At 41.2% G+C, this 23,996-nt stretch overlaps 1 protein-coding gene across 8 annotated transcripts in view; it reads right to left on the bottom strand.

Moving 5' to 3' along the window:
• bicd1a (bicaudal D homolog 1a) overlaps positions 1-15,481 on the bottom strand; it is a 36,038-nt gene extending 20,557 nt beyond the window's left edge. For all 8 annotated transcript variants that reach the window (XM_076732890.1, XM_076732892.1, XM_076732893.1 and 5 more), the window contains exon 1: positions 14,934-15,481. In XM_076732890.1, coding sequence (XP_076589005.1) covers positions 14,934-15,149 — 216 coding nt within the window. In that variant the 5' untranslated portion in view covers positions 15,150-15,481. The remainder of the gene's footprint in view (positions 1-14,933) is intronic.
• Positions 15,482-23,996: the final 8,515 nt, after the last annotated feature.

Below are 23,996 nucleotides of genomic sequence, written 5' to 3'. Positions count from 1 at the left end.
CATTTTCAGTAATATTTATCCTTAAGCACCTCAGATGTACTTAAAAGTCACCAAGGGGTGGCTGTGGCCATGTTGAAGTATCCTTGGGATAAAACCTTAGGATACTGAACCCCAAATTGCCCCCCATGCTGTGCCATTGGTGTGTGAGTCTGTGTGAATGGTTAAATGCTTGTAATGAGCAGGTGGCCTTGCCATTGTATGAATGTATGTGAATGGGTGAATTCAGACTTGGTCATTAGACTGGAGAAATGCTATATAAATGCAGTCCATTTACCATTCACCATATCCATAATGAGCCACTGAAGTAGGTTTATGGCTTGGCATACTTTGCCCTTTAACAAGGACACAGAAACGTCCCCATGTGCTTCTCAGCCACAGGGAAGTGCCAAGTCAAGAGATCTGTCATCTATAAAAACACACAAGCACATTTTCATGAGCGAGGGGAAGCAAGGTAATCACAACCAAGCAAGAATAGAGGTCAGTCACACCCACACAACTGACAAATAACACGGATGATTAGAAATAATTACATTATCAAAAATACATGTGAACAGGGATGATTATTTCTGATCATTATAATGCTGAGTCTCCAGACTTTCAAATTCCAAAACAATCCCATAAAGTTGGGATGCTGTGTAAAACATAAATAAAAACAGAATCCCTTCATTTGCACATGAACAATGGTTTCATAAAGTCCATGCAGTAATCTCCTTTATACAATCATTAGTTCACAAAGTGATGAACCTCACTCCGTCCTCACTTGTGAGCGACTGAGCCTTTCCAGGATGCCCCTTTCATACCCAATCATGATACTCTCACCTGTTACCAATCAGCCTGTTAACCTGTGGAATGTTCCAAACATGTGTTTTTGGAGCATTCCACAACTTTCCGAGTCTTTAGTTGATCCTGTCCCAACTTGACTGAAACATGTTGCTGCATCAAATTCAGAATAAGTATATATTAACAAAAATCAATGAAGTTGATGAGGTCAAATGTGGAATATATTGTCTTTGTGCTGTTTTCAATTGAGTATAAGTCAAAAAGGATTAACAAATGATCACATTCTGTTCTATTTGTGTTTCACACAGCTAGCATGATATTGATATTCTACAGATGGTAAGGAGGGTAAAATATGGACTGCGCTGCTTTCATTCCTCCTTATTGAAATGCTATTTTGTTGTTCCTCTGACAACAATATGCTATTATACTGACACTCCAGGAAAAGACTATAATGCAGGATAACAGCTGAAAAACACCTTAATGTGCTTTATAGTGGAAAATCCCAGCCAGTTACAACAAATCCATAATAGTACCACATCTGTCGCTTTCTCACCAACACAATGTGTGCAGCACATGCTGAAAGGTCTGCCAGGGGACGGGATGTGTTTTGTTAAAGAGACGTGGCTTGTTAAAGTGATTCAATTTGGCTCAAGTCTGCTCATGATAAGAGAGATTCTTGGATTATTTCCCAGAATGCCTATCATTTAAGTGTGCTCAGTCTGTGTCTGGCTGAATGGACACTGAATTGGTAGACATACAGGCAGCTCTCATAAGATTTGTCTGTTGGACCCTGAATTACTCTTTATGTCCTATTCTTTCTCCTCAAATAACTCTATGCACAACATTATAAATTCAGCATACTGACTCAGTGTCAAATTAAACTGTGGCCATTAACTGGCCCACGATAAGCCATTATATCTTTTTCTGAATCTAAGAGACATTTTGTAAGATAAGAGTCACAGTATAAAGAGGCGCACAGGGCTTTTTTCCTTTGTCAAACTCACATGAGCAGACAGGAAGAAAAAACATGAGAGCAACAACTAAGTGCACACACCAGCTGTAACTGTGTCATATGTAGCTTTCTCTCTGCTTGGTAAAGTGCCCTGCAGGAGATCACGAGCAAGTGTACCACAAAAACACATGTCCTACCCTTTAGGTCATCCCAGCACACAATAAATATATATTAAAAAATCCACTGGCTGCAGGGACACTCATACATGCACTTCACTGGTATTCATCCCTGACTCTTGCCATTCATTTTTGGTGGGAACAAGGGCCATCAGGCTGGAGGGGAAAAGAAAGAAAAGCACAGAGTGAGAAGGACGAGACAAGGCTTCAATGCAGAGTGTCCTCTGAGTGTCCTGACAGAGACAGACAGAGGGAAGGAAGGAAGAAGAAAGACAAAAAGAAAGTTTCATTTCCAAATTAAATACAACTGAGAAAACGAATCATCACATTGCACATTTTGTGTCTCACAGGATGGGAGGAGGTTTACCTGTACTAAATGAAGAGCAACGTCGGTCAAAGTCAACGATTTTTCTAAAATATGCCACACAGATTTTATGAATTGTTGTGTTTAGTGTTTAGTGAGATTACTGGGAGAGGATGTAATCACCATCTCCTACCATCTCTCTTGCCAATAACCTCTCTCAAAATCCCAAGTGCAGCTTAATGTGTAAGTGATGTGTACATATACTTCAAGCAATACATATTTAAACTAAGTCAGACACGCATCTGATTCTGACCACCTGATTGTAGCCACTTAATGTAGGAAGTAGCTAATCCAATCCTTGTAGCTCTGATATTTTAAATCAAGTGGTTGTCTAGTGGTGATTTTAGGATTCACTGTGTGTAGCCTTTTAAGGGGGTATGTGGACAGTGGTAAGGGTGGTGGGATGCTCTGGTCATCCAACATGTTTTCATCCCAGCGATGCACAAAAGTCTTTCTAATTCTTGGTTAATGTAGTAGAACGGTCGCGGTACAAGCACCAGGTTTAGGCATCAAAACTACTTGGTTAGCTTTAGAAAAGGATTTTTCACTTTTGGTTGCTCACAGGACATGAACCCACTCTCCTGGGTGAAGACTGTAAATATGACCCATCACTTACCCTGATCTCCACCTTATATTTCACCTTGCTCTGAGCGTGGAGTTAGTTGAAACCCTGGTGCGTCACATACAGATGCCGTCTGTATGAGATGCCGGGGGGCGAGACAAAGCATCGGCATTTGATGCTCTGGGAATGAGGCCAGGCTTGTAACACTGTAGTGCTACGTGGGGAGAGACTGATGTTTCCTCCGAGCTGAGGAGGAAGACATGGGGCTGAGCATCATGCTAAGAGACGCAACAAGCCTGTTCTCCCCTCGATCATTATGAGTTAGCAGCACGGACTCAGCACCAGAGGGAGACTTAAAGTGAACGATCTGAGCCTTTTCTTCAATAGATCTAATCAGTCATCTGCCCCTCCCCCTGTCCAGACCTCTCAGTTGCAACACCCATCATCTGCTGGCCCTGGATGCTGGCCCACACCCACCGACATGCCCCCTTCCCACAACACGGCTGCTCTGTACATTCAGTATATTTCCTGTCTTCTGAACCTACCTCGCCACCCACAACATCCAGCACACAGCACCTCTCCTCAAGACCTGTGGAGACCTATTGTTGAGACAATTGAACACATGTCCAACTTGAGTCTAAAGCTGGCGAGAGCACCACAGCTTTGGAAAACAACCTGTGTGGTACTGGTGTCAGACTCAGCACCCCAAGGACATCAACAGGCCAGTGACACTGACATCACACCTGCCACCATGATTGCTGACAGGAAGAGACTGAAGAGATAATTACAATTTGTCATTTGGCAGACGCTTTTACCCAAAGTGACATACATATGAGATTTCCATACATCACGAGCAAGGTTCTGGACAGGAGAGAACAACAAGAGTAAGTGCCCTGACCAAATTTCCAGTTGGACATAGGTGCTACGAGGCAGTGCTATAAGGTAATGCTTAGAGTGCATGGAGTGAATAGAGAGGTGTTTTTTTTTTTTTTTTTTTAAATGAAAGAAGGTGTTCAGTAAAGCGATTGATCTTTAGGCTTTTTCTAAAGATCGATAGGGACTCTGCAGAACGAATGGAGTTTGGTAACTCGTTCCACCACCGGGGAACCACCGAAGAAAAGAGTCTAGCTAGAGACTTGGGGCCTTTTTGAGCTGGCAACAGCTTTTTAAAGAAAGAACAGACTGGTTCTGTCCTATTCCCCATGTCCCACCTCATGCAGGACACTCTGACACTGGGCAGCTCCTTCAGTGACAGACTGCTTCACCCACAGTGTGTGAAGGGGAGATACTGCTGCTCCTTCCTTCCTGCTGCTGTCAGACTTTACAATCAACACTGCTGCCAGTGGACCACACACACATGTGCAATACAACACAATAGACTAAATTTTGGAATATCAATATTTCCTGCACAATAATATGTAGCTCAGTCATTGCCTTGTCTTACTTATTTTTACTTATTATATTGTTTACTGATGTATCATATCTAGCTTATTTTCTTACTGATGCTTCTTACTATTACATTAGCCCCTTTGCTTCTGTAACACTGCAAACTTCCCTGCCATGGGATTAATGAAGAATTATCTCATTTTATCTTTAAAACACTGTGATTCACTGATGCTCACAGATTCATAAACACAGAACTAAGAGAACAAAAGTCTTAATGAAAGGTTTCAGTCATCACGACCCCTTAGGTGTAAAATAACAGTACAAATGGCCCATTTTACTATTTTACCACACTCCTCTTTTCTTGAATCCTCTCCTATCTCTTTCTTTATGCTCCTAATCTCTCAAAGGTCAAATGGTGTCACTCAAATACTTTTATCCATCCTTGTCCAGGATCCTTTAAGTGGGTTTTCCCTCTATTATAATCCTCCTAAACCACAACAGACCATTTCCATTATGATCCTTAACTAAGTACTGAGTCTCCTCAGTCATTCGAGTGTTCAGGGACTCGCCTGGGGTAAAGAAGAATTAGAGCGCTAATGTGGGGTATACAGAGATCGACCCACTCTGTCTCCTCTTTGCTACGCATCACCCTTCCTTCTTGCTGCAGTCCCTCATCCCTTTGTTTGACTAAGTGGTACTCCATGGGATATGGGAGGTAAGACTAAAGAAGAAAAAAATCACAAGAGGGGAAACGAGCTTTGTGCGTGCACAAAGCAATGAGGGTGGCACTGAGAAATAAAAAGATGGAAAGCTCACAGGCTGATTGGTATTCGGTGTCAGTGTCAGCAGACACACCCAGAGAGGCAGCCAGAGGCACACGAGAGAGAGACACAGAGACAGGAGACAGATTCAACTGATAACATTGTCCCCTCTCTGCAGTGGTCTCTGCTGATAAAGAGGACTCAACCAAGCCAGACAAACCCAGAATACAATAGAAAGGCTGGTCTGCACACAGTGAACCTCTTGGTATTGAAACATGGGGCCTCTGGGTGACTCAGTGCTTTTTTGCAGCCACAGGAGAACGTCCATGCCAAGCCCACAGACTTGTGGGATTCCTTCTACTGTATAGGCTATTAATAAGATGATGTCAGCGGCAGCATTTCATCAAGCATATGGAAATCCTTACGATGCTTTCCTTCTTTCCTCTCTGTTTTTATCTTTTATTCAAATATTTTCATTCCTTCTCATTATACTTTTCCTCTGGTTAGAATTAGACCTATTTCTTGTCAAAATAAGTGTAAGACAAGCACCTATATAAGATATTCTTCACATACCATGACATGGATTTGAGCCCTGCCTTCAAAGAGTTAGGTACTGAAAGTTCTGAGAATGGGGTCATTTTATTTGTTCTGCTTGATAACTGATTGATTTTCATTCATCGAGGCCCAAGACTAGGAGTGCACAGCCATGCTAGCAGCTCTGTGACACTGTGCTTAGGTACACTGGTGCTTTGAGCTGAATCCTAATGTTATGCTGATATGTGCACAATGACAATGCTAACAAGCTGGCAGCTCTGTTCTGCACAAGTTTCTTTAAATAATTTTTCAGCATCACGTAAGTGACCTAAAAACAAGAATGTTAGCAGAAGAGATAGCGATGCACTTTCTCATTTTGGAAACAACATAATCAATCTGGTCACACCAAGACAGTAAATTATCTAATGTCACACCCAGTAATTAGATTTTAGTGAGCTGCTCAATTGATATTCCATCTAAAGATAAATTGATCAAGAAAATTCCTACTCAGGAATATGATTAGCTTTGACCATGTTCAATACTAACCTTTCATTTTCACCCATTAAGTAAAGATATGCAACTTGATAATTAGATTCTCTCTCAGCTGGTGACACACAAAACAAAGCTGAGTCACCAGCATACATAACTACATCGGCTTTGTTAATGACATGTGGTTAATCAATTATAAAAGCTGAATATTCTGTCCAAACAGTTCACATTAGAACTGGGTGGCCTGAATCAACAGCCATCTTGATCCTCGGATCTGTTCTCCCAGGCTCTTCAGTGCTACTCTCCTCTTGTCCACCAGATGCCCTCGAGCTCTCTCTTCCCCATGACCTGACTGCCCCACCCAACCACACACCTGTTCTCAGGTGCATCTCACCTGGAACTCATTCCATCATCAGCCACTCACTATATGCACTGGTCTGCTTCCTTTGTTTCTTGCCAGACTCTTACGTCAGTTCCATGTGCTTCTGTTACCTTCTTACCTGTATCTGGTGTTGCCAGACTTCAGTGTTTGACCTTTGGCCTGATTTTGGATTCCTGCTGGCTCTTCATTGGATTTGTTTGCTTATGTTGGACTGCCTTGTGGTTTTGACCATTGCCTGCCACTCTTTCTGTGAAAGCCTTATGTTGCTCAGTTTGTTATTAAAGATCATTGAACTGCACCAGATCTGCCTCTGTCATTGTATTAGGTCCATACCCTGTTACCCTACATCCACCACCCATGACAAACCTCATAAACAAACATGGAGGACAAAGAAGCATTGAACCACAAATGTATGAATTAATCTAAATCAGTCTGGAAATGAATGAGTAGAATTAGCAAGATTAGATGAGATTATTCAAATCAGTATCTCGTTCCTTAAGACACATGTTCACCTGTGCAATTGCAAAGGTTTTTGTGGGAGCCTTAAATGGCTCAGTCAACAGTTGATGATTGAGTTATTACAGGTAAGTAATTAACATCTGTCAATCATCATAATGTCAGTCATGTACTAAGCTCTAAATATATAGTTCTGAGATCAAGTTTGAGTGACAGTTTCATTAATTGGTTATTATTCACCCAGGGGTGGTCATCACTTGTCCAGTTCTGTAAAAATCCTAAAGATACTACGGCATCTCTCTCTCTCTCTCTCCCTCTCTCTCTCTATCGCTCTCTCCCTCTCCATATATATAAATATATATATATATGTATGTATGTATGTATGTATGTATATACACACACACACACACACACATATATATATTTTCACACATATCTATAGCTCTTCAATTTCTTGACCTTAAATGGGGGATGATTTAAAACCTGCCTGATTTTATACATCCCTGACAAAGTCAGTTCCTCTGGCCCTGATTCTGTGTCACACACCCATTATAGGTACATGTTTGGGTGTGCACGTGCTCATGCATGCCAGTGTGTATGTGCACTATAATTGTGGTGAGGGGGGATAGGCAGGGACTTCAGCGGATCATGCTCGTTCTTGCTCTACATTGTTGCTGGATATAATGGCCTCTGGTCATCTAGATAGGAGGCTTCTCTTTTGCTGGCATGCAGAGATGATAAGCATGAAAGAAGACTTTAGCTAAAACTAAATTGCTTTGTCTAGACAAGACCAAGGCAGAGTAGCAGAAGTCAGACAGGCTTTAGAGTACTGATTTGTGGGAAAAAAAAAAAAATTTAGCTAATGTGAACAATAACAATAAATCCAGGCAGTGGATGCTGCAACCATATTTTGAATTCACACAAGACCTTTAAGTTGCAAAAACAAAAGTTTTCCTTGTGAGAGGACATGCTGCTTTTTTTTTTTTTTTTTTTTTTTGCTATGCTTTCAGAGTTTGCAGCACACGCAGCTGAAGTAGACGACTAATCAATACAGTAGCCTGCAGGCAGGGGAGTCCTGTTCCCTCTTACCAACTACTGTATTTCACTGCAGCAAAAAGGAGCTTTCTGAAAAACATAATCTATGCAGGGCTGGGCAGGCCTGAAGGGTCTCTGCAGATAGAACAGTTTCATTAAGTCCTGCTCTGTTCATGTGAGGATCATGAGGTTTCAGACACAAGGACAAAAGAAAAAGGTCAGATTGCAATTAATGGGCAAAAACATGCAGTCTCTGATGACACACTGTACTTCATCATATATACAGTGACCACTTTCTCTTCCACCCCTCCTCTTCAAGTCAACACAACCATAAAAACCTGAAACAACAAAGAGACACTCACCACCACCACCACCACCACCACCACTCTATCCTGCCGCCCCTCCCTCTCTGGTCTCAATCACAACATCCGCAACCCCCCCCCCCAACCTATTCCTGTCAGACATACAGACTGAAGAGAGCAAAACAGAGGGAAGAGCCATACACACATGCACATCCTGATGTGAGACTCAACTACAAAGACAAATGACCTTCCCTTCAGGTCTTGCATGTCATCCACTGCAATATAACACACCAAACACAAGGGCAGACAGGTCCTTATCGATATGCTTAACTGCATTCCTGAGCCTGTTGCTGAGGTCACGGGTTAACACCACCAAACCTGCAGCAGAGCACACCTTCATTCTCCAAAACATAATGTCATTTCAACTGAAGGAACAATAGCTACACTCCAGACAATCACAATGACTTCCAAAGAGAGCATTCTTCAGTTTCGTTTCCTCTAAAAACATTGTAAATGACTGATTCTGTGCAGCTGTTCTATATGATCCACTTTGAAGAAATTACATGGGATCTGTCAGATGTGTTTCAACAACATGCGTTGATTTGCACAGCACACACTATAGTACACAAAAGAGTGCGCAGATTAGCTCAGACATGATACATTTTCACCACACAGAGCAGAAATCGATGCATAATTCCCACTTCACTCCAGGGAGGGATCATAGGGGAGGATGGGTGTGGGGGGGCGGGGAGGAGCGCCTCAGGAAATAAGGAGGGGGATGGTGGTTTGATGGTGTACAGCCGAGAGAAGGGAGCTCCATCTCATGAGATATTGATTCAGCCCCTTCACCCATATTTACTCGCCTCCTTCGAACCCAAACCAATGTAAAAGAGGAGCAAACAAGAGGAGCAGGAGGAAGAGAAGGAGGAGGAGGAGGAGAGAAAACTGTAAAGCATTTTTTTCTCCCCACTCAGGACAGACTAATTTACAACCACAGCTGCTCTCTTATATGACCTGAATTGGAGGCCGGTAGAACTCGCCAGGGTGTACTGAGCAGTTTTTAAAAAGTTAATAAATGCTAATATGTATTCAAGCTTTGCTTATCCTTGTTTGCTAATCAATGTTGATTCACCACCTCAAAGAAAAAATGTCAGATGTGTCCTGCCTGACACCAAACGTTAATAACTCTGCTGCTTCAGAATCTTGCCTGCTACATTTCACCATAACTGCAGCGGAAATATGTTAAATACCTCCAGAAATGTAGCTCCTCATCTCTAATATATTCTGGTTGTCCTGCTCCTTTGCTGTATGACACACAGCAGGTTTGAGAACCAGTATGACTTTGTGCAGGTCGTTCGCAGGCATCCATAATTAATCCTAAACGAGGTAAAGTCAAGCAACAGCTATACACCCTCATCACTCGTCCCTGATGACCAAGAAGTCGCATGATATTAACATGATATGCAGATGCAGGCGTTATCTTAGCTAAGCATAAAGACAATAGTCCACCACTCTAAGTCACAAATGTTGAATGTGTGCAAACACTCCTAAGAATACTATAAAGGACAGGGGTGACTACACAGCTGCAGGAAACACAAAAACACAGCCTGGAAGGTGAGGATTTCATGTGGACATGATGAATCATGACTGAAACTTTCTTTTTAGGTATTTCAAGTTAACAAGGGAAGAATTTGATGTAGATTTCTTTGGCATATATCTCAGTCTAAACCCTTGAGGACAGAACTGACCTGAGATTTGTCTGTTCTCAACTTATCGTAAATGTCAATTCTTCTGCAGACTTTAAAAGAGCTGAAAAGATGAGTTGCGACAGTTGCTGAAATGACTAACTTATTTTTCACACTCCTCCTCAGACCTATGAGTTGTAGACATGTTCAAAATGAAGAGTTTTCTTTGTATGAAGACTCAAGAGACGAACCTCTGAATAATGAGTGCAGGAAACAAATCAAACGATTTAACTGAACAACAGAGATAATTAGGGCATAAAATGACTTTATGACTACAAGGCTGTGTTTCCAGTTCTTGTCAGTTTAAAGCCTTGTTGACAGTGTTATGAAAACATCACTATAAGCCATATGAACACTTGAAGTGGTGCCATCCTCCTCCTTCTGCCTCTGACTGTGTCCTATCAGAGGTTGATCTGCCCAGAGACAGCACTAACAAGCCAGAACCACAGGGGTAATGGTGTCTCCGTCACTGCTTAGGCAGCTATCCAGAGACATACAGTACATGCAAACACAGGGATACAAGGAGTGAGAGAGTGATCGGGCCGGCAGGCAGAGAAAAAGACAGGGAGGCAGGCTGAATGAAAATGCTGTGTGAAGGGAAAATACACAGGAGAGGAGAGGAGAGGAGAGGAGAGGAGAGGAGAGGAGAGGAGGACAGTACAGAGCAAGAAAATACTTCATGCTTTCAGAACCAAAACACGCTTTTCTGTTTGGGCCCTGCAGACTGCAATGAGATGCATGCAGCTCTCCCAAAGAGCGTACTGTGCAAATAATTAGATAAACCTTGCACAGCACTGGCTTTGAATTGACTTCCAAAAGGTTTAAGATCAGCAGGATTGGGACTAAGCTTCATTGCTAACTCCCTTGTTCACTATTATCTTTCAAGAGCGCTGCCATCATCTGATGCTGGTTCATTGGAGGTTTCCAGCAACAGCTGAAAGAAAATCGGTGATGCAGCGTTTGTCAGTTACAGCCCAGGGCTCTGGAACACACTACCTATAAATATCAGGGGAGCCTGCTCACTAAATATTTTTTAAAGGCAGTATTATGTATCTCTTCACTTCAGCCTTTAAGTAGCTCTGATGTCCTCATGCAGGCCTGAAACTTTTGGGATTTGCTGGCACTTATGCACTGCTGCACTAAATTGTTGTATTTTACTTGATTTTCCACATTCTTTACCCTCTTTATTCTTTTTGACTTTATTTTATTACAACTAATCAGTGGGTTTTATTTTCCATCTCATATTATGCACTCTCTATCTAAAAGACTGTGTGTGTTTTTTTTAACCCTGACAGAACCACAAAGAGTGTTTTTTACTCTGGGGCAGCTCTGGGCTGTGCTTGGCACAGATAATACCCACAGTAAGGTTAAGCCGGTGGGAAGACATTCCGGGGTTGGCTGAAATAGACTTATTTCTGTTAAGCAAGACTGGTGGCGAATCTGTGTCTGTCAGGAAATTGGGAGGCGCTGTAATGCTTGTTTGCCTCACAGATGCCAATCTGTAGAGTGTGCACACAAGGCAAAAATATTTTCTGCATTCTTGCCCATTAAATCTCAAATATCTGGTGGCCAGTGTAGTAAAGGAGACAAAGGCAAATCTATTTTCATTCTAGTTTTTATCTTATTTTTATTATTGATATCAAGTATATTCCCCCTGTTTTTAGGTCCATTCTATCTTCTGTCAAAAATTCAAGAGTTTGCAAGATTTGCAGTATTGACTATATTTGTGTTTTTGACTGCTGCTCAAACAAAACAAGCTATCTGAAAACATCGGCTAATAAATTCTGGGAAATTGTAAGAGGCGGAAATAATTGGCAGATTAATCAATAATTAAAGTAACTGTTCGATGAAGCCCAAATTTCCACTGGAGGATGTTAGTCTGTTTGTTCCCATCACTGTGTGTTGCCTTGTGTTGTTATTTCATTGTGGTTCATATTAAATACAGTCAGATACAAAACACAACCACAACCAAATGTGCCAAGTTTGGTACACCAGTGTGCTGCATGGATTTTGTGTGTAGTCTATGACTGTGTGTGTGTGTGTGTGTGTGTGTGTGTGTGTGTGTGTGTGTAGCCCTAGCAGTACTCTAGTCAGTTGTTCTCCAGCAGCTGGGCCTTCGTCTGAGGGCAAACAACTGGTGCATGTGGACATATGTGTCACCACAGAACATATGCAAACACGTAGGAACATGCACGCAAATGTGGCCAGCTTCCATGTGCACACCTGCACACACAATGACACATACTCTATGGATTTTCTCCATGACTAAACAAATCCATAAAAACACATGCTTCAGCAGTCTGTTTTTTAGACACTCTTGGGAGTTTTTTTTTTTTTTTTTTTTTTTTAAACGAACCTTACTGGATGACACAGAAGATACTGTACAATCTCTTCTCAAACCAAAGAAAAAACAGGATGTTCAGACTTCGCAATAGATTTTTAGTCTTTCATGAGAATAAACAACCATTATGAGATAGTTAGGCTGCTCAGTCCCAGAAGCAATTTCATGTTCCATATGCAGTTTCCTGCCCTTTCAGAATGCAAGAGTAGATGTGATGTTATTGTACTGGCACATTTGCGCTCTGCCATGTGGTCTCATATTTATAGATGTGTGTGACAGGCAGATAGGTAACAGGATGTGTTTTTGTTGTGTTCCCTCTCACAAGACAGAGAGACAGACAGACGGACAGTTAGCTGCAGAAGCAAAGATACAGTGGATCAGATCGGAAGGGATGACAGCAAAGAACACTGCTGCTGTGATAGCAGACATTTAGAAATCATGCAAAAGCACCATATTGTATGTTGAGAATGACTACATGATGCCCCATCCATGATGCTGAGAAAGACCCAGCTACTGTTCATACACTTTTCCCCTCTTGCTAATACAGCATCTCTCACTGCCACTCTCTTTTCCTCCATTCTCTCCATCTCATACTTTCCAGCCTGATTCCCTCTCCCACACAGCCAAATTTATGTCTCCGCTTGTTTCTCTTCTCCATCTCATCATATTTTCCCACATCATCTGCCACATCATCAAATAATCCATAAGTGCAAGATATCAGCCGGACAGTGATCTGCTGCCGGCTGGATCAGGCTGTCTCTTCATTTTAACTTTCTGCTGTAATCTGCACAAAGATCACAGGGATTCTGCGTGCAAGTCAAAACAAAATGTTCATCTAGTGAAGCAGTGGAATAAACGGGTGCTGGGAAGACAGTGGACAATGTAAATATATTATATAACTGTGCATGCATAATGTATCGTGGCGAGTGCTGCATCATACAGGGAGCATGTGGTGTTTTTTTAATTAGGGAATATATACGGTGAGCCAACTGTACAAGAAAAGCCCAGTGAGGGAGTCTAACTTTACACCTCTGACAGGACTACGTATTCAATGTTCCTATTTCTCATAATGTTTTTTCATCTTTGTGAAGCACCTTGTATTGCATCTTTCTTGTATGAAATATGATGTATAAATAAAGTTTCATTCGTATTATTACTTGAAGACTTTAGACAGGGATTACTCGTTTCCCCTGGATAAAACTGCATGTTGTTGCACAGTTAATCATTTGGATTTCACACATGTTTTGCGGCATTGATAAGAACACCTGACACTGTGTATAGTGGTGCAACTAATGATTACTTTCTCAATTAATTGTGAATGATGTTAGATAGCTAAAATGTAATGTAGCATCATAAATTCTTTTTTTGTTGTCTTCATAATGTTGAATTTACTATAACGTGATGCTAAAAAATCAGCAGATTCTTAAATTTGAAAACTGGGAACCATCAAATATTTTCCACTGTTGATCGTTGAAATCGCTTAAAAGATAAATCAATGATGAAGATAGTTTCAGATGTATTTTCTGTCAAAAGACTAACTGATTAATCGAATTGTTTCTTTATACTTCCTTAATCATTGTCCTGTGACCGGGCGACTTTTGCCTGGTGCATCCATGATTACATGAGATGTAACAATGAGGCCTTTTAGTTTGGCAGCAAGGAGCTAATATTCCCCTCTCTGTCTCACAGCCTTCAGTTCCTCCGTCTCTTGGTCCTTTGGCTCTCTAGCATCTCTGTAAGCGACCTTGAGCTGTGAAGCACTGTCAGCATCCGCCTCTTGTTGCTATATGTATGTATGTATTAAATGTATGAACACAGCCAGCGCTCATTATTCAGGCTGGATCACACAGTACTTTTCTCTACTTTACATATTTGCCATGCGGAAGTTCAAACCCAAGACCTGTATACAGATAATGCATCAAGTACACAGCATTTTGGCAAACTAATGAACTTAAGTGTAATATCGGACCCTCCATATTCACAGTAAGGCTTCCTTAATTGACATTTAGATCAATGGACAACTGAGTCACCACACAAACTATTGTGGACAACTGTGAAGATCCAATTACTGAGGGATTTCTGAGAAAGAATATATGTGTTGGCAAAGCACCAAAAGGCTCAGAGTCCCAGCAGAGTTGCCTGAAAGTAATGACTGTTGCTATGCACACTGGGTAGGAATCTTGAAACAATGAAACACGGTGCTGTGGGATGCTACTGTGTTCTTGCAGAGCTTGCAGTATAAATATTGTATATTATATTCCAGTACTGTTGCCTGCACAGAAACAGCATAAATGACTCACTTTTTAATTAGAAATGATTCACACAGGATGAAACCTGCAGCATTTGGGGAGATATACACTGTTACACGCCCCAATTTGACGAGTTTCAACTATTCCTCATTTTGATGGGGACCCTGGAAGCCACATAACGAACCCTGCTGGGTCCCACTCCCCACCTGGCTCTCTCCTCTGGACAGCCACAGATAGCCGCTGAGCGCATATTAACACAACAAACAAGACATCAGTCATGCTGGCGTTGGGTGGACACCCTGCTAGGGCGATGCAGCTGATCACAGCCTACACCAGACCTGACTGCAGTGCGTTTGCCTCATCACTTGCAAAAATAAAAAAAGAAAAAGAAAAAATGCAGCGGAACCGGGTCCCCCTACCTCCTGTAACTGTTCCAACTCCTTCCTGAGAGTCTCCTGCTCGGTCTCCAGGTCCACATACTTCTGCTTCAGCGCCTGGTTCTCCTCCAGGACGACCAGACCGCACTCCGCAGCCCTGATCTTCTCCCGGTTCGCCTCGGCCAGTTCCTGGGTGAGCCGCTCCAACTCGGCCCGGTACTGATCCACCGACTCTGCGCATCCTCCATCGGCGGCCATCGCCCCTCTCTGTCGGTCTGCGGTTCCCACTTTGTCTCCACCGCTTTGGACAGAGCCTCAGAGGCAGGCGGAGGCTGAGAGATGCTGAATGTCCGCCCCCCTCTCCTGAGAGAGCCAGTTCAAGCAATATGTGGAAATCTGAAAGAAGGAATACAGAAAGAACAAACACATTTACCTCAGCTGTGTTGTCAACAGCACCGCTAATAAGACAGAAGGACCATTACGGCTGATAGATAGAAGCCTGGCGATTTAAAATCAGGTCAGTGTTGCCTCCAGAATGACACTCGGCAAAACATCATTTCTGCTTATTCATGGGTGCGAGGGCGCCACCTGTCCGCTGCTTTGTGGCATAGCCTGTTGTATTCTGTCTATCTGCCTGTTACCAGTCCTATTTAATGTGTTCACAGGCGTTTTCTACTTAAAAGAGAGCGCTGAAGCTCCTGTATTGCAGAAATAAAACACTTCTTACTGGCTGAGGCAATTACAAAAACAGCCTGTACTTCCACTGTGCAGGTTCCACACAACAGAGTCTGACAAGTCAAGTCCATTTTATTAATGCAGCCCAGTATCACAAATCACAAATGTGTCTAAAGGGGCCTGACAACACCATTTGTGACACTTTCTATCCTTAGACTTTAGATTCAGATCAAGAATTTGACCTGTGATTGACAGGTGCTCTGCTGTCACTGATGGAATTATCATTAAAAATGAATGTTGTTATTACAGCTGTGTTTGATGAGTCAAGATGTCAGCCTTTAGGAAGGTACTAGCTCATCCGCTTCACTGCATCTACTGTGCTGGAGCCATTTCAGTGGTGGTCACTGGGTGGCGCTGTGGGTGCCTTGGTCGCATGTAGGACTAATTGATAGGGCCGGTGCGCACTGTGGTCTGTGGTTATTGACCATGAGGCAGAGTAAATATGTTAGGATTGTTTTGAGAGGTGTGCTTTTAGTTTAAAATAAACTGATTGTCATATCCATCCATCTATCTCTATTTATTGCACTGAATATACAGTATGTGGTCCAATAAACTAACTGTGCATACTGCAAATTTCTGCTAGAAATCATGAAAGAAAAACAAGAGAAGAGCTAAACTCAAGATAAGAATAATGGTGGTGACATCACTCCTGACAGGTGTTTCCTGTGTAGAAACTGCATGGCTGATGTACACATCTTAAGTGCATTTTAAAACTTTATGGTATGTGAAAAGTTTTGTTTTTTAAACCAGTTTTAGAATTTCAGATTTTGACCTGTTGGGTGACTTATAGAGAGTATTTTTACATGCATATGGTTCCACTAGTTTTCAGAAATTCAGACTGTAATTGAATGGAATCATTTTGGGTTTGAGTTAACTGATATAGAATGATAATGTGCTAAAAAAAAAAAAAATTAAAGTGCCTAAATATATATATATATATATATATATCTCATGTGAAAATGTGAAAACAGTGTCAAAGGGTCCCTCTGCACCTGCAAAGAAATATCAGCCTATTTGTTGCTCCCTCTGCTTTATGGAGTTTTACAGCGAGTTTCAGCTGATTGTCCAGCATTTAGAAGCTAATCAACCAGGTGTTTCCCTCAGAATTTGGTGGAGACCAAAGCAGAGCTAAAAGAGAATGAACACTGTATTTACATCTGTCAGGTGACCAGACACACCACTCCAAATGAATTCTAACGTTGCCGCTTCACTGTTGGATGTGTCAATAAGCAGCTGCTTGTTGCGCGGCTGTGGTCACAACTTGTTTCCACTGCCCCAGGTGGACAAAAAAATCAGTTAATGCAGTTTTTGATTGAAGGATACAAGTATTCAGAGCAAACCAAGCTGACGAGGCTGGATGAAATTCAAACATCTTATTCATCCAGTAGGGGTGTCAACGTCCTGTCAGAATATAACAATATAAAACAATCTATACGTATGTATAATGTATGTAGAACGGAAATATGCAATTGTGTATTTCCAGTATTCTAATTAGTAAAATCTCTAAATGCATTACCGACCACTACGATAGACATTATACCATAATACAACAATTGCTGAGAACAACAGCTTGAAATTCGCTCCTGAGCTGGTTTTTGTTCTGCAGAAGACGATCGCTGAATCTTCAAACTGAGTTATTAGTGCAGCTCAGTGAGGTGCTAATTGTTTCACTGTCATGGCATCAACATGCCTTTCATACAAGAAAGTCCAGTCAAAGGGTCTCAAAGCCAGTCCTGTATTAAACAGCAGCATAGACAACTGCAAGAAATCGTATAAGACCAGTCTCTTCTATGACTGTGTGGATGGATTTAAGGTGCTTTTAACCGACAACGCTACTGAAAAATGTGAAAAATATGGAACTTTCTGTGTTACACCTTACAGTAAGCTTATCATTTCTATGAAAAGCATTTTTGCTTTAAATGTCCAAGCAAATTGTGAAATTTTTGATTAACGATATCATCAGTGTGCAAAATCCCAAAGCACATTATCCATAGGTACGTCAGGCCATGTGTTCATCTGACGTAAACGCCAATTGGCAATACCAGAAATAGCAAAATCTGCATTATGATAAAATTATGGGTACACAAGTGTGGTCAAGGTTTTTCATTTGACGCTCACCAACTTTTTTTTGTCTTCTTTAACCCAGCCCCTACAGCCAGGAGCAAGATAAAGAGCCTTAGAACAAATAGATGCAATAAAAGAAGATATGATTGGGGTGAAAAGTTGAACCGCACTCACAGGCTTGTTAAATTTAATCAGTTATGGTATTGATAGTGAAGGCAATGCAGCGTTATCTTTCTTATAATTGACAATTACTTAAAAAATGGCCTCTGTAACACTTCTTGGAATCAGGGGATGTTATTGATTTACATCACTGGAGTCTTTTCACATACAAAAGGCATATCACCGTCACAAGAAGCACGTTTCAAGGTGAATGGAAACGACAGAGACAGTTACAGTACAGGTGGTTCCATTGTTACAGTACATTTACAGTAGCCTAATGTAATGTTATTGCCAAAACACAAATGAATTAAGACACCAATACACATGTTTTTTTTTGTACTTTGCAAATTTTAAGTTACGATTATTCTCATCCACAGCCCCACTGTACAGTAATTGTCTCCATTTCCAGCTCGTATTTCCCCTTTCATCATATTCAACAAGTTCTCCAAATTCCCCTGCTGACCTGCCAACAACCCCGACTTACGAGGCCAAATTAAGATAAGGGCAGGTTGTCAGAAAGTCAAACAGTTTATGGCAGCGCTGTATCTTATCTCTGACAAGGAAGTGTGGTGTCATGAAAAAATCAAAACGCTCTCCTGCACAGTAACAGTGCAAACACAGCTCTCCACCAAGAAACGAGTGTTCTCAAACCTTGATCTCTACAAATACATCATTGCGGACTTATCACAAAGACAGCCAGTTGAATGCTTTCAGTAGCCAGCCAGGACATCATTATTATTATTATTTGAAGAAGATGATGATGATGATTTATTTGGCCTTTTGCCTTTGTTCTACCAGGTGAGCTACTAGGGCAACCCGGGATATCAGTTTTGAACGTCACTGATAAAAATGTTGAGTTGTTAACATGCAAACTTTATTTCAAGTTTACAACGCAGTATATACAACATGTGTTAACACATCACTTAAACAGGTATTATAGGTTACAGATTACAGTCTAAAGCAGTTTTGTGGATCACCAGAAACTCATTATGATCTTTGTACCATGTTTGCAATAGTGTCATCATTTGTAAGAATACTGAGGGTGCTATCTGTCTGTCCCCAGCAGGTCAAAATACGGTGATCAGTCCTGTGATCAGGGGAATGTGTGCTGGTCAGCAAGGTGGGTGCTGATGTCGCTCTGAGGAACAGCCTTGATTGAAGGGGTTTAGGTGAGCAGCATGGCAGCCAGCACACTGGCTGCAGCTGGGGCTTCTGTAAGAACTGGGAGAGCGAACGCTGATGAGAGGTTATCTCAGAGAAACAACAAAGCAATCACGTGTTTAATTTGTGATGGCCATGCAGTATGATCACTTTTGAGTAGATACCTGCTTCAGTCAATTTTCCACTGCCAAATCATACTGTTGTATTTGTGAAAAGACTGATGTTGAGTCTTGTTGCATCACAAAATGCAATTATTTATGGACACTATTGGTCTGGATCTTAGAGGATTAGAATTATTGACACACCCACACACACACACACACACGCGTGCGCGCGCGCACACACACACACGCGCTGATATGTTAACTCTATATATCATTATAGCTGCTGTTTAAATTGTCAGCTCTATTTGTAAAGCACTTTGAGTAGCCTGTTGTGTATAAATATAGGTATATGGGGCTATAATGGACCTGGAAAATACGTTGCATTTAAAAAAAATATTCTAATATACATGTACAAAATGATTAGTCCTTTGTTACCTCATAATAAAGCTGGGGGTGACTGGCTGACTGGCTGGCTTTAGTCATCAGTTCTATATCCTTTAGTGTTTCAGCCTTCCTCCATTTGGCTCTGCGGTTCTGGAACCAAATCTGAAGTACAAGTAACATGAGATATACATGTGTGTGAAATAACATGTACTTGGAATTTAGCCATCCATATATATGTAGCACAGTAAAGAAAGACTTCTATTGTTATCACTTTCCTCTGTGGACAAATCATCCTGTACAGTGAAAATCAATAGGTTAAAAATTCACTAGTTTGAGTCAAAGAGCACAGACGTGATACGAGGTTACGTTGACCCAGAACCAGTCGGTTTGCTCTGAACCAATGTTATTTCTTATATTCCAGTTGAGTCATTTAGCAAGACAAAACAAATAAATTTGCTTATTTTGACACATGAGACAGTTTGACCTTTTACACATGTATTGTTAGTTGTGTGATGTTAATAATGTCCATGTAACAAAGGGCACACATCATTAACAATCAGTAACACAGCAGCTAAATTCACAACCATAGTTTAGCTTGTGTAAATAATTCTAAAAAAAGCCCCTGTCTTAAGAAGTATTCTACTCATGACTACTGGGTAAAGTTAACCCATTGGTGCACTGGTGCTGTTTCGACCAGACTGGGTCCATTATGACCCAGTGATTTTTAGTGTGTAACTCTCAACAAATGATCTTTATTTTTGTGCACACTATGTGTCATTTATCATTTGGAAGGTAATGGCTGTCTAAAGACAGTAACTATTGATCCTCTGATGACTTTAATCAGTCTATTGTTTGTAAAGACTCATCGAACTGTTCGTAACCCCCGTTTGATTTACTGACTCCTCTTACAAAGAGAGAAGAGAGACAGAAAGAACAGATTTGAATTTTATCAGAATAATATCACAATTATTAAATGTAGCCTCATTTTAATCCAGGTATGCTGAATATTGTAACATTTGAACAAACCAACCATTGATATATTATTGGATATTGCAATGATGGATCTTGATAAAATCAAAGAAACAACAAATGTTGCAGTTGCAGCCAGTAAATGTCAAACAAATTCTCTCACTAGCAGTTAATTGTACCAGCTGCTGAGCTGCATGTGTCTCACCTGTATTCGGCCCTCAGTGAGGTGCAGGCGATAGGCTAACTGGTCTCTGGCGTTGACGTCTGGGTAGTGACTCTGCTGGAAGACTTTTTCCAGCTCCTGCACCTGGAACGGTGTGAACGTGACCCTCGTTTGCCTCTTTTTCCTCTGACCTGTCAACATGTGATGGTCACTGACATCTTCCTCATCAGCATCGTTTAAACATTCACTTAAACGTGAGGCTGTCACTGTGAGTTCATTTTGACTCCTCTCCCTTCTATTTTAGAAATTCTAATACTCACTGATGCAGTCTGTGGCGGCTTTTGGAGACTCTTCAGCTTGTCTGATTTGTGGAGTTTCTATTAGCAGAGACAAAATTCCACCATTAATGGGACAATTCTTTGTTATATTGTCATGATAACTATGACACAGCAATAAAAACCTACCTGCGCATGAGAGCGGCTGAGATGTGCTGGTGTTCTCCTTGATAACAGACCAGTCACGATGAACTGCTTTCTCTTTTCTCACACATGTGGGCCTCCTCAGTATTTCCTCAATCGAATGGGACAATTTTTTGCGTGGCTGAGATTCTCTTTCTTCATTCACGCAGGACTCTTGCTCTGTATTTCCTCTATTCCACATTTCCAGCAGTTTATCCCCCGCCATCAACACCTTTGTCACCTCTTTACAGTATAGACACAAAATATCACAAACTCCTCTCATGCACACCTCTCAGGCTAGGAAAACTCCTGTTATCTGACTTCTTCTTCTGTGCTCTGGTGTATTTGTTGCACTCTACTCTCTGACAGGTAAGGGAGGTAAGGTTGTCTTCCCTCTCCTGTCAACCAGTGTGTGACCTGTATCACATGATCGTTATTAGGGAGGAGCAACTGGCAGCATGTAACAGCAAACTGTGCATTTAGCATCCACTGATGTCGAAGTTTTTTCTTTGAGTGTCCCTGAAGAACTTTTCCTTTATGGTGTTCTCACTGTAAATGTGTAAATGTATACTCCTGATATTATTCTCTGCCCTTATCACCCTGTCAGACACAACATTCCATATGACTTAGTTGTTACTTTTACAGTACGGTTTTATTGCCTTCAGTTGAACCACTATTAAAACCAAGTTTTGCATTGTGGGGGCCAAGCTGAGACAAAATCTCTGTGGTTCTGCGGTTTAGCGCACAGATAATATTTAACAAAAAAGCATATTAGAATTTTTGCTTCTCTTTCTTATCACCAGATTTACTGGAAGGCTGACCTTTATCAATATGGCCTCAGAATGCCCCCTCACACTTTAGTTCACCTTTCAGAGACACTGAGAACACAAGATAATAGATAATAGATTATGACTTATGTGTTTAGTGTGTCTCCATCTAGTGGTGTTGGCTCTTCAGTGCATTCATTTTTGAGTTTGACCATAAGAATGTAACAAGTGCAGGAGTAATCTTTTGAGTGCATCTCTTAAATTTTAATATCTACTCACCAGCAATGAAATAAAGATTTCTTTTATTTTTTTCACATACAACACAAACTTTCTTAAAAAACAACTGATTTTCACTCCCTGATCCAGTATGATTTGCAACATGAGTACGAACACTTTAGATGGTGCTGTTTTCTACCTTTCTGGTCACTCCTGAGTCACAAAATGTGACCCACATGTGTCTCTCGTGCTCTGTACGTAATCCATCACGTGGAGCTGTGAGTGGACCTGATGAAAAAGAACAAACAATATAATCCATTCAAAGGGAAGCTTACGGCTAATTGATTACCGTAAACATACAAATGTTATTTAAACAGCATGGTGAAAAATGCATTTTGTGCTCCTATCCCAATTAGAGGAGTCATGGGATGCATTTTTCTGAATGATATTACAGTCTCCAGGGTTGGCTTTCCTTGGGACTTGGTACAGCAAGGATAACGACCTCATTGTTTTGCTCAACTACTTTTGCTGCTGTTTCAGTGATACCATATTATTTGTATCACTGTGTGGTGCCCAGTTAAACTTTATCTGTGTCTCTGATCGCAGAACAGTCAGGATAGAAGATAGTCTTTAATGTTGAATACCCAATGACAGTAATAGCATTTCACATTCCCCCGGCTGATCACTGAGAGGCAATACTATACCTGCAAGGTCATACTGGTTCTTTGTGCAGTCTAGATTGAGGGCCTGATGTTTTTGGTTATCATAAATGAAAAATGATCCATATTAGGACAAATTATTAATAATAAATTAATAATTAATTAAACTAAAATGATGTTTCTGGTGGCACGGTGGCACGGTGGCACGGTGGCAACACTGTCGCCTCACAGCAAGAAGGTCCCGGGTTCGATTCTCGCTGCACCGGCACCGGGATGTGTCCTCCACCATGCATTCGGTGCCTGCTGCTCGAGGAAAAAAAAGGGCCTTTCTGTGTGGAGTTTGCATGTTCTCCCCGTGTTCACCAAAACATGCAAGAAGATCACCACCTGACCAATGGTGACAAAAAGGAATTGGGTCCCCGGGCGCCGCTTGGATGGCAGCCCACCGCTCCTGGTCTGCCGTGGAGGAAGGATGAACAGGATGGGAGAAATGCGGAAGACAAATTTCACCTTCGTGTGCAGTGTCCTGCATGCGCATGATGTGTGACAATAAAGGGGAATGTCTCCCCCTGATTCTTCTTCTTCTTATTTTAAATCCTCCATCGAGATGTTTTCAATAACTTTCATCTATCATTACCAAAACATTACTTTCACTGTTTTTTTTTTTTTTTAATTTTTAGATAGCTTTTAATTCATCTTTGAATTTTACATTACACATTTACATGCAAACAATATCCATTCTCTCCTTCAGTTCTCCCTCGTGCAGCACATTATTCTGTGAAAGTTTCCCTTTGCACTCTGAGTTGATTTCACACCACCCCTTACCCAATTTGATTAAGGAACAGTCTCTGAGACACACGTTTAAAAAGTATGCTATCTCTGTGACTCAATGCGATCATGTGCCTCTAATGCAAAAACTCGGACTTGAATGACCTGATCAACAATGTGTTGTGGTTCAGTTCAAACAGCAAGAAAGTAAAGGAAGAGCTTTGGCTATGCTTTAAAGATTGTGCACATTAAGATAGTCAGAGCTTTCATTAGGAGCACATGACAGCAATGTCTTAGCTGCTTACTACTCCCACTTCAACCACTGGTTGTCAGGCCAAAATACCTATAGTTATATTTAATATATTTAATATTGGCTATATTTAATATGCACATGCATAATATTTAATGTATGATTCTGGTTTTAATTCAGCCTTTTTAAAATCGTTCAAAAGAATACTGGCCCCAGTATCAGGCCTTACTGCCTGATGTGATGGATAC

Source organism: Chaetodon auriga, chromosome 6 (assembly GCF_051107435.1).
Source record: "Chaetodon auriga isolate fChaAug3 chromosome 6, fChaAug3.hap1, whole genome shotgun sequence".
In the NCBI taxonomy this organism is placed as follows: domain Eukaryota; kingdom Metazoa; phylum Chordata; class Actinopteri; order Chaetodontiformes; family Chaetodontidae; genus Chaetodon; species Chaetodon auriga.
This window is presented reverse-complemented; position numbering and strand designations above follow the sequence as displayed.